Source organism: Amphiura filiformis, chromosome 4 (assembly GCF_039555335.1).
Source record: "Amphiura filiformis chromosome 4, Afil_fr2py, whole genome shotgun sequence".
NCBI lineage: Eukaryota > Metazoa > Echinodermata > Ophiuroidea > Amphilepidida > Amphiuridae > Amphiura > Amphiura filiformis.
The window spans coordinates 38,093,349-38,110,884 of NC_092631.1; the positions used below are offsets into that span (position 1 = coordinate 38,093,349).

At 36.9% G+C, this 17,536-nt stretch overlaps 1 protein-coding gene across 1 annotated transcript in view; it reads left to right on the forward strand.

Moving 5' to 3' along the window:
* Positions 1–515: 515 nt before the first annotated feature.
* The window catches only part of LOC140150188 (uncharacterized), a 208,246-nt gene continuing 191,225 nt past the window's right edge, over positions 516–17,536 (forward strand). The window contains exons 1-2 of the mRNA XM_072172193.1: positions 516–604; positions 2,092–3,347. Coding sequence (XP_072028294.1) covers positions 3,312–3,347 — 36 coding nt within the window. The 5' untranslated portion in view covers positions 516–604; positions 2,092–3,311. The remainder of the gene's footprint in view (positions 605–2,091; positions 3,348–17,536) is intronic.

Genomic DNA, 17,536 nt, shown 5'->3' on the forward strand with positions numbered 1-17,536 from the left:
ACACTAATAATAACAATAATAATAATAATAACAACAACAACAACAACAACAACAACAACAACAACAACAATAATAACAACAACAAAAACAATAATAATAATAATAATAACACTAATACTAACACTAATAATAATAATGATAATAATAATAATAACAACAATATGCAAAATGTTTTTTTTTTAGCATGATAATTCATAATATTTTTTTTTTATTTTGCATGAATTAGGCTAACCATTTAGCCATGATAGCGTGAAATTGAATAAATGCGGACGCTAAATATATCGCTGCTTTTCCCTTACATTTCTGTACAAAAAGTGCATGGTTATATCATGGTTATATGCAGCATGCTTTGTTGCCATGCTTTTACTGGTAGTGGTAGTAATTTGTGCAGAGCAGCTCTTTGTCCGTTTTTGCTGATGTGCACTGGCAGAATTGTAACGTGGTTGGCGTGAAAGCGCAGACGCAGAATCAAGATATCACATCTGTGATACCATTTTTCAATTAAACCAAAATAGAGCTCAGTGTGGCAAATGGCAATATACTACCAATATTCTATGTGGTTGCAGAGTTTGTATATTTAATAAGTAGGAACATTTATTTACACGTAAGTAAATGATAATGTTGTTTATTTTGAACGCATTTAAGGAAAAGTTGCATGTTTGAGCTCGGACAATTTTTCGCGCCACAAAGGGTCATGTTTAGGGGGTAAACCCTCTATTATAGTGTGCAGTATAAATGCAGCGGACGCGTTGCCTCATGTCCTATTCCGCATGTATGAATCATACTATTTTAAATATAGGGGAGAGCGGGGAGTGTTCGCCCTATTTTTTCTGACCAGCCTAGCGATGTCAATTTTAAGGTTAGGGATGACCTGATTAGCCCATGTGAAAGCCCCATGTCTTAGCTATATACGGCCACAATCCCAGAACTATAGGGCTTACAATAGCAACAGGATAGAGCAAACAAAAAAGTTTTGCAAAGTGGCGAACTTGCCCCATATTGGGGCAGGTTCGCCCATATGGTGGGGTAAGTTCACCCTAATCCCCAAAAAAGGTTTAAACATTGCATAACAATAACATATTCAATGCAAACATTTAGCAAGGGTATACAGGGCATTCATTCTCTTCTGGGGAGTCACTAAATTTGTTGCAGGGGTCGGGTCAGGGTAAAATGTAGGGGTCCAAAGTGAGTTTAAACGTATCATGTTTACAACTTCGGGGAGATTATGGATTAGGAAATAAACGGTGGTATGAGCAATACTGATACCACAGAACTTAAAAAACATGCTTTTCAGTTGTTTTACCTTGTTTAATGGTATAATTATCAATATTTTACATAAAACACGGATGGGGCAGGTCCGCCCTCCAGTTTGGGGTAAGTCCGCCCGGGGAAGATATAGGGCGAACATGCCCCATCCTCAAAAGGGCGAACGTGCCCCTTGTGCACATTTTTGTATTTTCTTAAGGGTATGCAAAATACAAATCGAATAAGGAGTTTATAACTGCATTTAATCTTTGACAAATCCCATATGTTCCCAATACAGATTTCCATTAAAACCATCTGTATTTATGTATCAATGATAATACAACATTATTAATGCAAGAAAAAGTTACGTTTTGGTGTAAATTTTTGTTTTGGCTGCAGTTCGATGAACACGGCCCTATATATCACGTAGCTAATATGAGAAGTTTAAAATGACATTTGTCACCTAATTTTGCCATCACCAAATTCCCCGATAGCCGTAGTGCTGAGAAACAAGGGGTGGGCGAACCTACCCCTAGGGCGAACACTCCCCGCTCTCCCCTATAGGACCTAGATAACAAGTTTTTAAAATACATGTATTGTATAGACAACATGGTACCATACCTATTAAATCGAGGCACGTACATATTTTGAAACCTATAGCTGTCGCTTGAGAATTGCAACCCAAAATATGATAGGCTATCATGAATCTATATTAACGTACTCGAACTTGAGCTTGAACCAAAACAAACGATATTGTGAAACGTACACAGCTGGTAGTAACACGTACAATGTTATAGAATATTACTACTTTTATAGTCTCGTCTCGTTTCCTTTGTTTTATTCCAGATTATGGTAAGCTGGTAAGCAGCAGCAGGAATTTACTAGCGGACACTGCGAAGAAAGATATTAAAAGGGAAACCACTATAAAGTCAAAATGTATCTTCGAATCTGTACAGCACGTTATCGTGGCACGTGACCCAAACAGAGGTAAGGCCTGTTCGCCAGTCTATGGGTCAACGAGTTCCGTTTCTATTTTTAGAACATCATGATTGATTGAACCCATAAATCTGGAACAAGCCTGTTGCTTTTTTTTCCGCGACTTGAAAACAAAAGTTCAAGTTTGTGAACTTTGAATTCTGTGAACTTTACCTACGTGCACGTACGTGGAGTGTATTGTATCATGATTTGTATCTAGCAGTTTGCCAAAGCTAAATCGAATTCAATTGAGTCACATTACCAGTTTACGTGCATTCTTCTGTTTTGTATGGCGTTTGGAAGAACTGTGAATCGGTTGTATTTTACATGCCTCGTTGCACTCTTTAAGTCAACACAGAATCTATATTGAGAAGTCTTGCAGGGAATATACTCGTGTAAAACTGGGATAATACGAACGTGAAACAGTACAGCGTGCTTCGTATGACGGATGTTTGATTTTACTGCCACTTTGCACAGACTCCTGTATTGAATCATAATATTGCAAAATGGAATAATTGACCTACCGTGGCCTTAACAATGATATTGCCTTGTACAATGCCAACACCGTGCCAATTACCTGCTAGCATAGAAGGAATACACCGCCGCCGCTGCATCGAGGCCTGAAGTTATTACCCAAGTTCGAGGCCAACTTTGTATGTATTTGTGTCTATTTGCAACTCGCAGTCATTCCTGTACGTTGTAAAGTGGGATTTGGTGTCACCAGTGGGATATTTTAGTACCTGGGAGCTACTGCATGGACCACATACTTGTTGCGATATCAATGGATTAATATAGGGAAGAAACAAAGTCAGGATACATTGGATAAGTGATATTAGTAGTGGATGACCTTATTTCAGGTCTACTATAACTTTTATATATAAATATGAATTTGGAGTTAAAACCACTTCTATATATTTCTATTTTGAAGGAATTCAACTGTGCCTGTTGTGTAGCCGGTTGATCAGTGGTTTGCCGTTAGAAATACATGTGTATATCGGTCATTCCGATTTGATTTGATGAGCCACCTTTGGAATATATATAGTGATTCATATTGATACAAGACAGCCGGGAAACACTCATAAGAAGTCGTCATGGAGTGCCCTTATTCAGAAGTTGGAATCTTGCAAGTAAGTTGAGAAATTTGCAATCTTTTATATCTTAGTTCTTATATCTTTTTATAGTTCTTATGTTTCGATTGCCCTTAAAATACATTTTTCAATCTATAAATAAATCACTCTTATCCTGGATCCTGGGTCATTTGACTTTGACCAGGGATTGTGACACAATACTTTCAACATGCTCTTCCTCCCAGCCCCAGGTCTTCCTCATCGTATAGGTGTATGGCCCATGGGCCTATGCCTACATTATCTTTTATCAGAAATGAAACCGTTGAGGCAATCACCATGAGCATGGTGACATTGCTTCAGAACTTCAGAAGTTCAGGACCTACAGTCGCAATATTTAAAAAAACAACCGCACATACGTGCGTTTAAAATTACATTTTTGAAATTAACCCCTGCACGCACGTACACATTTGGCTGTCCATGCCACAGGCATATAGTTCTATGCTTTCTTGGATCTTGGATGAAATAACCTCCTAAATACCCCGGGGGTCACTCCCATTGTGGCCTGTACACCATCCGCGATAATCAACTTTTGAAAAGCACCCTAAACAAGGATTTAATCCTTGGCTAAAACGACACCCTAAACAGGGATTTCATTCCTAACATCAAATTTCATGTACCCTAAATTTCATTTCCGCGTATTTAGAAATTGCAATTTTGCTACCCTTTTTCCAATTTTTCATGTTTTGACACCCTAAACGCGATACGCGCGTATCGTGCCTACCCACGAAAAACTACCCTTTTACGCGTTTTCATTATCGCGGATGGTGTACAGGCCACAATGGGAGTGACCCCCGGGCTAAATACTCCTGCGGAGTTTAACTGGAGCTTTATTTCGAGTATTGCTGAAATTAACTTTGAAACTCATGCGATCCGCATAATAGGCCTATAATACTTAGCCTGTTTGAACCCTATAGTGGCAGCCAGCCCTGACATATAGCTACTAACCGCTACATCTCGGGGGCACTTGACGTGATGGGGGTGTGCAGACAGCGCACTGTAAAAAGTGTGTTTAGGAATTAAACACTTTTCTAAACACTATCTTGCACCAAGTTTTTAAACATGTTTAAATGCTACACATGTTTAGGAATTTGATGGGTATGTGTTTAGGAATTTAACACATGATGTTTTGGAATTTGACATTGGTTTTTAGGAATAAAACACTTTTCTTGCACCACATTTCTAAACATGTTTGATTCCTAACCACCAATGTCTAAACACATTTCTAAACATGTTTGATTCCTAAACACCAATGTCAAATTTCCTAAACACAGCCCATCAAATTCCTAAACATGTGTAGCATTTAAACATGTTTAAAAACATGGTGCAAGATAGTGTTTAGAAAAGTGTTTAATTCCTAAACACACTTTTTGCAGTGTATGATGTTTTCTAAAAATGTTGTGAGGAGTTTTAAGGGTCAGTGGTTGTGGTTGCATGTACAATAATTGCACATGTACTTGGCTTTCACCCCTGGTTTTCACTGATCCGTGCAGTATACCCGAGGTCAAAAAGGTAACTTTAAAAAAAAAACTCTAATAAAAATTCCTTTAAAAAGGAATGGGGCGCCCAAATTATGTGAGCTTGGACGTGATATGGTGAATTCCATGGCATGGTGTTTAGATTTGGTCCCGGGGATTTGGTATCATAATGATTTTTTCTAGGGAAGAGTAGAAGATGATCAAATGCAAGACAAATGTGTTTGATTGGGGAAGGTGTATCACAGGACCGTTTTGGATGAAATAAATTGAATTGGAATGAAGCTGTCGTGTCAATTTGCGATTATGTGGGGTGGGGGAGGTCAATTTTGGGGCATATTGTAGTGATGATATTGCTTTGGATATTGAATATTGTTGAATTTCGTTATGCAGGGGGTATATGATGGATAGTATAGAAGAGGATCTACCCCTATGTTGACCAAAAGAAAAGTTTTTATGAATGTATAACGTCTGTGATACATATACATCATAACGTCTGTGATACATATACATCATCTACTTGCTAATACACTGAAAATCTAATAGAGATGAAGGATAAAAGACAATTACAGAACATTCATTCTTCAAAAGTAGCTATATGGGTATACAATGTTTACAAGATAAGAACGTTAATGTTTTGTACATGAACGTAACATCTTTGATACATAGTTGTTAACACACTGAAAATCTGACTAGAGATTTACAATTTGATGATATCCAAAAGAATACTTACTAACTTAGCATTGAAGAATTAAAATAATTACAGAACTTTCATTTGTTAACATACACGTAGCAATGATTAACAATGTTGAAAATACAAACGTAACGTTTTGTTCATAAACATAACATCCTCGACACATCTAGGATCCGCATAATTTGTTGATTAATGTCATAAACAGTCACAAAAGATTTATGGTCTGATCATTTTATCATTTTAAGGGGAACCCGATATTGCATTTGGAAGAACCAGGCTTTTCAAAACTATCAAAACTGCTGGGTACCAAACTTTTTGATACAGCTTGTATAGTAATTTGTTCTAATTTCCATGCAAAAGGAGCCAGTTGTTTCATCCTTAAAACAAATAGGCTACACCATAATTTCCAATTACCCCATGCAGATAGATAAGACCTTGGTAAGATAAGCGTGTTAATTGTTATGTCACTATCACTATCTTGATCTTGATAAGATGCCTGACTTTGAAACTTTGGGTACAAAAACTCATACTCTGCAAGTTAGGTCAAATTTTGCACTATGATTGTTTATTTGAGCTTATTGGACTATGCCATTCAGATTAGGCTATTGTAATCCATAGTGTTGGTCACCGTCTATCGGGTTCTAAGAGGCGGTAAACTGGTTACAAAGGTCAAAGTGGTTACAAAGGTCAAAGGTCTCGATTTATTTGGTGTTTTTACAAATCCATTAATTTTGTCTTTTAAACAAAGAATATACGCACACCATTTTATCCTGTGCATAACAGAAAACAATAATAAAATCAAATCCAAGCATATTGTGGATTTATTTCTGAGCAAGGGCATAATTTTAGCAAAATAGCACAACAATTGCGGAGTAAATCTAGTAAGACTGAAATTAGAAGCTACTCACAAGTACATGCCAATATTGTGGGACGCCTCCGTAGAGGGCGCCCCAAAAAGGTCGAGGCTTATGGGTATAGAGCCAGCTCACTATTTACACAGCCTTGATGTTGACAATGACCCATTTTTGCATTTTCAAAAAAATTTTGCAATTGGTCTTTTTATTGCACACAACAATCAGTAGGATCCACAACATTCTCATCTATCAGGGGAACAGTTCTTAAACCCCAATACATTTGTACATTCATTGAATGACCTTTGATTGAAGATTTGGGTACAAAAACTCATACTCCGCAACTTGAGGTCAAACTTTGCACAATATGTAATTGAGAATGAGATTATGCCATTGTGTTGAGTCTCTTATGGTCCATAGTAAATATGGTGAGTTTTGCAAACACCCCATATTCGCGTCTGACTCAGGCTGGTTGTATACATTAGTATTCTTGAAACAGACAAACAAAATTAATATTTAAAAAAAAATGTAGATAAAATGGGCCATTTCAGATGAAATCCATGTACACCTATCAAAGATATGACCTTAATCTCCCACACAGGGTGTGTATAGGCATATATTGCAATCACCCAACACGTTTCCTTTTTAGAAGATCAAGGTCAATTAGGTCATAAATAAAATATGGATTTTAACTGGAATAGACCAATAATTTATGGTCATACATGATCATTTTATATGGACATATGTTAATGTACATACGTGATGATTTCGCTGCCCTTTTGGCATGGCATGTGAGCAGAGTGAGTGACATAGTTGTGGCCCATTTGTTTATTTTCGTGTTTTAAATGACTTTGTTTGTTGCAGTGTTTATTATGTTTCGCAGGTAATACCATGAACTTGTTATTTATATAGGCCTATATCAGTAAGAGCGCGTTCGCTGCTTTTAAACAGGGATTCTCTCAATCTCTCATTGCATCCGCGCAGTTTTAAAGTACCATTGCTTAAAAGTTTTGAACTTCTTTTGCATGTTTAAAAATCTCTTGCCATAGATGTCAAGAAATTACTCTGTAAAACACAGCGGCTGTTTTATAAACAAAACGAGTTCACTGAAGAATTGCTTTAAAATATGTAAACAGGTTGTTTAAAAATTCATATCACTTGTAAACTTTTTTCAGTGTAAAAGGGCCCTACAAGTTTAAGAACCGTCAAATAACTAATTTACTGTCGTTTTCAAGTTAAGTTTTTCAAATTATTTCATGTTATTTGTTTACAATATATTTTCTTACAAACTATAGTAGTTGCAATTACAAACAGTGTGTCGCCTAGTATACCTCTGGGCCTATTACCTCTAGGCAATTGGGGGTGGGGGGAGGGGGGGTGTTTGGCAATGGGTCTTATCATTGTCGGCTAAGATACTACACGAACATGCATGATTGAGGGTGTGTATGGGATGCAAGTAGTGAAGAAAGACAACACATATGAATCAATCGAGTCATCATTTCCTTTTCAAAGTACGGGCCAAAAATGCCAAGTTTGACATTGAACTGACGAGCAACCTGCAAAGCAGTGTAGAACCCAGTTGCAAAATTTATACGGTTGTGACTGGAGACTGGGGATAAAAATCGAGGGTTGTGATCATATTGCAAGAAGGTGATATCTGCAATAGCTGCCAGGTGTCATAATTTGAGATGTTGGCGTATACAATCAATGTAGAAATTGTCAAAAATCTATAGAGCAGCTATTACAGATAATATAATGTTCACTTGCCTCGAAATGTAGACTACTAGTACTAGTATTTTCCTGACGGGAATGGAGAGGAAATAAGCTATTTTTGGAAGTTGAAAAGTTGAGGTATATAATAGTCGGGATAATAGTAATACGATAACATCTACTATTCCCGATGTATAAATAGTAGACCTATAGTATTGTAAAGAACTGTTTCTTCTAAACTTATGTAGTCGTTGAAAGAGAGTCATGATAATACTGGGAATTTATCTGAGTGTTATTATTTTATGAAAATGTCTGCAAGATAATTTTTGTGTCCCCCGCCCGGGCGGTAATTGTGTCAGCATCACGCATTTCACTGTCAATTTGTCAAAACACTATACCGTAAAAACTCGATAGTGATGTGTGCTTACTATCAAGCGCTTTTGAAAACATGAAATCGTACCATAGTCCGGCACTTTACAAACTGAGCTTTGGGGTTGAGACACACATTAGCAGGTTTACTTGTTCGTATATTATAACTATGTATGTGTATCGATGATTTGCTCATAACTCTTTACACTTTTGTGGATGGGCCTCTTCATGTTTGCATGTTTTAAAAGTGCTCGATAGTAAGCACATATGCTAAATATCGAGTTTTTACGGTATGTATACTATACTATCAAGCGCTTTTGAAAACATGAAATTGTACCATAGTCCGGCACTTTACAAACTGAGCTTATGGGGGTGAGACACAAATTAGCAGGCTTACTTGTTCGTATATATTCTATGTGTATCGATGATTTGCTCATAACTCTTTATACACTTTTGTGGATGGGCTCTTCATGTTTGCATGTTTTAAAAGTGCTCGATAGTAAGCACATAATTATGCTTACTATCGAGTTCTTATGGTTTCTGCTTACTATCAAGCGCTTTTGAAAACATAAAATTGTACCGGTGCTTAACAAACTGAGCTTATGGGGTTGAGGCACACATTTGCAGGTTTAGGCCTACTTGTTCGTATTATAACTATGTGTATCGATGATTTGCTCAAAACCCTTTACACTTTCGTCAGGTGTCGATTTAGAAAATAAAAGTTACATGCCGTAGTTTTTCCTCGAATATGGGCTGAATATCACAAAATATTGCATGCACAAGCAAAATTTTACATGCACAGAACCAATGTCCAGTCAACATTAATAGGTAAATTTTCACGCGAAAATTTTCTGGACACGTGACCAATGCGTATCAATGTGAGTGTAACCTCGAGCCTGATCTCTGACCCCCGGCGGTGACCTCGCTATTGAAGTCTTACTAATTTTGAATTGGAATAGTATTCTTGACCGCAATGTTGATAGAAATCTGTGCATTGCAAATTTATTGAATATAATGTTATCTTAATTTTTTCACAATATCATCAAAACGTAATTTCAAAAATATCTATCTACGGAAAAAAATATTTATCTACGGAAACTCTTACCATAACATTATTAACTTGCGACAAGTAATTTATTTTGCCTCAAAGGAAGAACTCTTCCTATTCAAATACATTGGAAGAACACCCGCTGTGCTCGGGGTCACAGTCCATAATGCTAATATGTCTGCGCCCATGGGTGTCACGTGTCCAGAAAATTTTGAATGTTGCATGTATTGCATGTAAAACCCCTCTAAATCGAGCCGTGACTTTTGTGGATGGGGCTCTTCATGTTTGCATGTTTTAAAAGTGTTCGATAGTAAAGCATATTATGCTAACTATCGAGTTTTTACGGTATACGCTACCGTTCTATTTTCCCCAATAGTTTGTTAGAAAATTCTGCATGTTCATCATAATGGATCATATTGTTCACACACAGCTCTGCTCTGTTTCATGCCACTAAAATAATGATTGTATTTATGTATAGTATCCAGGTTATTTTAAAGAAACAATAGCTGTATACTGACAGCTAGCTGCATTGCAAATATTGCAGCTATAGAATACCCAACTCACCTCCCAACTCACCTCCCAACAACTTAGGATAGGCTTAGGGTGAGGGTTAGGTTAGGGTTAGGGTTAGGCACCCTGAACGGGGTATACTGTTATTCCGTAAATTTAAGTGATACTCTATATTGATTCAGATATTAAAGAGTAGAGCGTTTCACTATATTTTATGAATTCAATAAGCCTCAGATTTTCTCTTAATGCGATGGGGTCTGCAGGGAACACGGGGTCCGATCAAGCTAACATTTTATAATATGTCTGTGTTTAAATAGGCCTATGCGCTGCCCGGGATGCGCTGTAACTCTTTTGGAGTTTTAACATTGAGTTATGACATGTGAAAGTATGAGAACATTGTTAAAAATGGCCCCAGTTTATATTGTACATGTATATTCGCCCAAGATTCAAGAGTTTTAAATTGTTAGAGTACTTTTTAAAGTTATTTATCATGTTCATTCCACATACATTCAAGGAAGGGCATATAACATACAGTGTATAATATAGGAAGCATAGACAGTGTGGTAGGAATTGTTGCATTTTTTAAGTCCTATTAAAATTGTTTTAAATATATACATACCCGTCTCCGTTAGGTTAGGAAAAATGGATTTAAAATGATAGGATCAAAAAGATGGCTAACCATCGTATCATATTTACTATTATGCCGTTTGATGCTTACGATGAAAACATATTTTGCTTTCGCTGTCACCGATAGAGGCTAGGCCTATATGATTGCAAATATTCAATAGTATCAAATAACCAAGTATGACCTCATTTTCTGTTGTTTACTCAATGGAAAAATCTACCAGTGAATCCGAGCATCTATGGATCAGACATGTCGAACTGATTTATAAACTTGTAGAATACGTATCGCTGTTTTCGAGATTGATATACCATACAAATGTCCTTCTTTTGTAAATTTTTGTATTGTCCTGAATTTGTCTACAGGGTGAATGAAAAACTAGCAACACACAAACGAAACGAACAAACTTATAACTGGAATAGCCCGTTATGCGAGCTCTCAGATCATATAATTACAGATCAAAATACTGGTGCGTTGTAGATAAAAAAAAATGGGTAGGCCTATTTAAATTTCAATGCAAAAAAAAAAAAAAAAATCAACAGAACACGTGACATTTTAACCAGTTTAAATAGTACCCAATGCCTACAAAGTGTAGATCATAGTTATTGGTAGGCCGCGATTTCACATTAGCTTGATTAGTTTCAATAATACTTTGCAAACCATCTTTTGGATCCTTTGTGGACCCATTTGTAATTGCCAGGATTTACTTAGCAGCAATTTCATTACATAAGCTATATACACAGAAAAATTCATTAAAGTGGATTTAATTTAGATGTGACAGTCTTGTTCCTATTAAAGACCTGATGGATGGCAAATGGCAAGTTTCTATTGGATTTTCAGGATGGGCAATTGGGCATTGTTGTGGGTGGGCGGGGGATGAAAGTTTGGCCTGTCCAAATCAAGGCATTAGCCAGAGGGGTGTCCAGGTGTCATTTGGACGCCTTGTTTTCAATTTGGACACCCTAACATTTTGATTTTTATAATGGAGTGAATAGGAAGTGGACACCCTTTGTAGAATAAAGTATTTTTGACCATTTTGGACACCCTAAAGACACCCTTCTGGCTAATGCCTTGGTCCAAACGTGTTTCCAGTTATAAATGTGATAAATTCTGCTTTATTATTTACAGATACATGCCTTTTTAGGAGAGCAAAAGCTGTCACTCAGCCACAGCTCTCCTTAGTTGCTTAAACTTGCTTTTGGTATGAGTTATAAATCACTCTCCTTAATTGCAATCAAGGGAGCTGTTTTTTATGACTTCGCCCAATAGTTTCTCAGCATGATGTCTAAGTTAATTAGCAAATTATGATATAAATATCATTAAAACACATTGAAAAATATTTTTACCCAATTAGGAATATTTTTAGGTCCCAAAATTAGGCATGCATGAAAACTGATATTAAAACCCTTCAGAATCTGGGATGTCCTTTTATATCAGGCATTATGGACATGTAGAACAGGTGTCCTCCTTGCTCACCAACAACTCTCCTTAACAGCTCGGCCACTCTTCTTAATTGTAGGGGAGCGGGTTGAACAGCTCTCCTTAATTCCCCCAAGGGGAGCTGTTGACAACACGCCAGGAATAATCTAATACAAGCCTGCAGGTAGGGCCTATTGCATTTTTACTTTGCATTTATTTATAATTTAGATGGCATGGCAAGGAGGATATGAAGGTGTATTGTATATTCCAAAAATAACTCTTTTTTTCTGCATATTTGATCAAATGAAGTAATCATAGATCAATATTGTTATTTTGATTAATTTAAAGTACTAAAATACTTCAAGTATATACCACGCTTTTGACACACTCAGCTTGCTTATTAGTTATAAGGCTCTGAAAATAATGCAGATAATGCATTTGTATTTTGGGAGCAGGCTGATTGAAAAACAAACAAAGAAACACACATCCCACCCTCCTACACACTCACTCCTCCCAAGAAGTCAAACAAGTCGATAGTCAATTGTTTCTCAATCTCATGCAATTTAAATTTATACACCCTATATACAACAAAATATCTTATTGATTTAAGACATAAGAAATATCAAATTCGAATTGTGTCGAGTAGACGATGTGTTTTATTTTCACACTTTTGTTTCGTTTTATCGTTTACCATTTTACCTTATACACAGTAAATTAAAAGTAAGTTGCATTTTCAAACAAATTTACAATGTAAAGCTTATAACCCACTTCGTCTTGAAAGAATTAGTCTTTAAAGTTGTGTATTTAAACACATTTACAATGTAAAGCTTATGACACACAGTGTCTTAAAAAGAACTAGTTTTTGAAGGAAATTAGTCTGATATATTACACATGAACTGATAGTGGGAGATGTGACTTTTGGATTTTGTTTCCTGGCATTCGAGGAATATAATCATTGCGCTGTTTTCCCCAGTATTACAGATATTGCATGGGACAGGTCATAAGAACAAACTTGTTGGGCTATTCCATTTGAAATCCATACACCCCCTGTGGAAGACATGACCTTGATCTCCCACACTGGGAGTGTGAATTTCAAATGGGGTTACCTGAATGAATGGCTCCACTTGAAGTCTACACCCCCTGTGTGGGAGATAAAGGGCATGTCTTCCTTAGGGGGTGTATGGATTTCAACTGGAATAGCATACCAATGAGTAATCGCAGTGTTTGTCATAAATATTTGTTATCGAGGTTAGACACGGTGTTACCTTTCGGAACAATATATGCACCATTAATATTTCTCCATGTAAATTGAGCTTTAAACGTGTTAAATTTTATACGACAAATTATGAAAGCTCCAAAACAAATTGATGGTATTCAATAAGTGTTCATTTGACAATAACAAACATGAGATATGTCTTATGGAAATGCCCAATATTAGCACTGACTGAACCTGAGACTAGTATTCAGGTCTAGGCCTACTAGTCTCAGGACTGAACAGAATGGGATTTAAAATTTCACTTTCATCCAGTTGCTTAAAGTATAGGCCTAAATAACTGGATGAAAGTGAAATGATTTCGAGGGACAAAGCTCTTAGGACCGGTTTCTCGAAGCATGGCTAGTGGTCAGGCTTCCTAAGCCATTAGGCTTTAATAAGCCCAATAATTATTCCGATAGATAAATCAATAATAAAAATCCTTTTAAAAGGGGTGTGCTGGGCCAAGTTGCTCACAATGAGTATTTATTAAATATCATATTTCTTTAAATAAAATAGTCAAAATAATTATTTTTAGTGCATATTAAATTATATTAGGGTGGTTCAAACCAAAAACCAACTAGTGGCAAATGGTGGTCATAGACCACAAACCTAGCTGGGCGTGTTGGTGTTGTGGAGGTATCTGACCCCTACAAAATGTTCCAAAAATGTTCCCCTGGTCATGAGGTCTGTTGTCACTGTGTTTGAGTCCCGTACTACAGATGTCCAGAAAATGCAATTTTATGATTTGATCCCAGATGACCTTTGACCTGACCCCTGCAAAATGTTCCAAATATGTTCCCCTGTCATCAACTTTGTTGTCACAGAGTTTGAGCCCTGTATTCTTTATAGATGTCCAGAAAATACGTTTCTGAGATTTGACCTCTGCATGAACTTTGTCATGACCCCTGCAAAATGTTCCTCTGGTCATGAGATTTATTGTCACTGAGTTTGAGCCTCATACCCCTTACAGATATTCAGAAAATGAAATTATAAGATTTGACCCCAGATAACCTTTGACCTGACCCTGCAAAGTGTTCCAAAAATGTTGCCCTGGTTATCAAGTTTGTTGTCACCAAGTTTGAGCCCCGTACCCCTTACAGGTGTCTGGAAAATGCACTTCTAAAATTTGACCTCTGTATGACCTTTGACCTGACCCCTGCAAAATGTTCCCCTGGTCATGAGATCTGTTTTCACCGAGTTTGAGCGCCATACCCATTACATAATTATGTCCAGATAATGCAATTGTAAGATTTCACCCCCTTAATGACCTTTGACCCCAATTCCGTATACAAGTTATAGGCGTGTGGTATAGCCGATGCATATATGCAAATGACATCATTGTACTATATAATATGTGACAGAAGAAGCATTTTGAAGATATTTGGTTAAATACCAGAAATGCCCCTTTAATGACCTTTGACCCCAATTCTGTTTAGACACTATGGGCATTGGATATAGCCGATACATATGCAAGTTACGTAATTTTAGGGTGGAACATGTAGGAGGAGAAGCATTTTAAAGTTTGTTGCCAGAAGAAGAAGAAAGAAAGAAAGAAGAATCGGATAGCAAAACAGTACCTAGCTCGGGGGGTTGAAAACCCCCCCAGCTAGGTAAAAACCCTTCGATGGATTCCTATCTCTGGCTAAAATTACCCTTAGAAATAAGTAAGAATTCGGCAGCTATAGAGTCGCACAATAATCGCACATCCCCGTCAAAAAAACCAATGTATACTCCCGATCTGTGATGAGTACGAATTTTGTTCCCCATATATTCGTAGGTCACATAAGGAGTGTACACGTATATTTGGGTTAAAGAACCGTGTCCCGCAGATGAGGTTGTTGTTTGAGATCTTAGCTCTGGTTCTCCCGAGTGGTTATGCTGTAAATGTATACGGCTTTGTTATTTACTTGTGTAGGCCTAGTACTACATTTTGCATTGGGAAGGGGAGGAGAGCAGACTTTTAGCTCCGAGTTGGTCCTCTGAACATATTGAAGTGCAAGCACGACTATATACTTCGCCATGGCAAATATAAAATGTTTCAAACGCGACATCGTGAACTTTGTGAAATAGGTTATCAAAGTCAAATCAAAAGTCTAAAATTATATTATTCTGTGGGTGTCGTCATCATAAAGTATGATATTATTAGCAACACGCAGTGCAAAGGGTGAATGTGTGTTTGGTGTGAAAAAGTGCGAGATGAATATTGCACGATTTGTTGTTGGACTATCTGACTATGGAATGGAATATAATTTTCATCATACTGCACCGAAGCATGATGATATAAATGCAAATATGCAACCAAAAGCTATAGAGTAAATTGCATAAATAAAATAAGTAAACATACATCTGTTTTATAATAGGCCTATATATGATTCAACACTCTTAGAAAAAAAGGTTCCATTTAGAACCATAAAAGGTGCTAAAACTTGTCCTGTGGGGAGCACCATGTAAGGTTCTACTTAAGAACCCTTTTGTGGAGGTTCTATAAAGAACCATGAAACAGGGTTCTATCTAGAACCCATTCAGGTTCTATTAAGCACCTGAATGGTTCTTTGAAGAACCATTAATGGTTCTTGCAGTTTGTCCCACTGGGAGCACCCTACGGGTTCTTGATGGAACCTTTTTTAATGGGTTCTAGAAAGAACCTTCTTTGGAGGGCAACAAAGAACCACTAACCGCGAAATATGTATACATCCAAGAAGCTTAAACGATAAATTAGCCCCGATAAAGGCATGGCTTGAAGAATGGGGGAAATTGTGGGGTAAAAGTTTAAAAAGCAGAATATATATTCTATGGTGTCAACATGTGAACTTGCTAGATGGCCGCTTTACTGCACACTATATGTGACCGTACAGCACGAATGAGCCGTAAATGTCCTCAATTGTATTCTGAGTTACAGTGTAAAATGGGCATGAAGGTCGTATTCATAGGTACCTCAATTTGGTGCTACGTGTACCTCATTTAATGAGATACACGTAGCACCAAATTGAAATACCTATGAATATGACCTTCATGCCCATTTTACACTGTAACTCAGAATACAATTGAGGACATTTACGGCTCATTCGTGCTGTACGGTCACATATATCGTTACGCAGCAGGAATAATTAATTGAAATTCTCACCAGTGTATCATTGAAATAGGTATATCAAATAAATTAAGGAAAAGAAAATAACTAGTAAGCTCACTTTTTATAGACAGTATTGTTCAAAAGAGTACAAAAACATTTAATTTAAAACTCATTTATCATGTGTAGGTATATTATTGCAACACAGGTGTGTGTTGACAGTCTGGAACCCGTTGTTCAGATTTAAAAAAACAGATTAAAAAGATGTACGGGGATAAAGGGTCACCCTTTCTACAGCCTCGACCCAAATTAAATTGTTTTGAAGCGTTGCCATTTACCAGAACTGAAGATTGACTATTGTTGTAGAAGAGTTTAATCCATTTTTTAAAAGAAGCTCCAAAATTGAGAAAATCTAATGTTTTAAATATAAATTTGTGAGAAACAGAATCAAAAGCCTTTTCAAAATCTATTAAGAGTAACATACCTGGCTTGTCGTGTAACTCGGTATACAGAATTAAATCATAAAGTAAGTCCTTAAAATTATGGTTCTTGGAAGAACCCTATAGCCATATAGAACCCACATTTTGCTATTTAGAACCCTTTTCAAGAACATAAAGAACCTTAAAAGGTTCTTTGGAGATGTGATGTTCCAACAAGAACCATTTGTCATTTCAAGAACCCCCTCTGGAACCTTTTTTTCTAAGAGTGAATAGAGTAGGCCTACCGAAGTGTGACGTCATAAAATTTTCTTTTTTGCATATCAGCATTTTCATGACCATATTTCAGTAGAACATGATAAAAAAAACATCCACAGTCCAAATTTGGTGGGAATCGGATCATGAGGGCCCGATATATGGCCGTATGAATACCTAATTAGCCCCATTGAAATCAGTGTAAATTGGCCTGGTTCATAACTGTTTGGAACCAGGCCAATTTACACTGATTTCAATGGGGCTAATTAGGTATTCATGCGGCCATATCTCCGGCCCTCATGATCTGATTCCCACCAAATTTGGACTGTAGATGTTTTTCATCATGCTCAACCGATACATGGTATTCAAAACGCTGAAATGCAAAAACAGTTTTCTGTGACGTCATCACTTCGGTACTCTATAAGTGCTCTTTGGATAAAAAGAACTAATGAATCCATGGGGGGATAGAGCCCGCGTTTT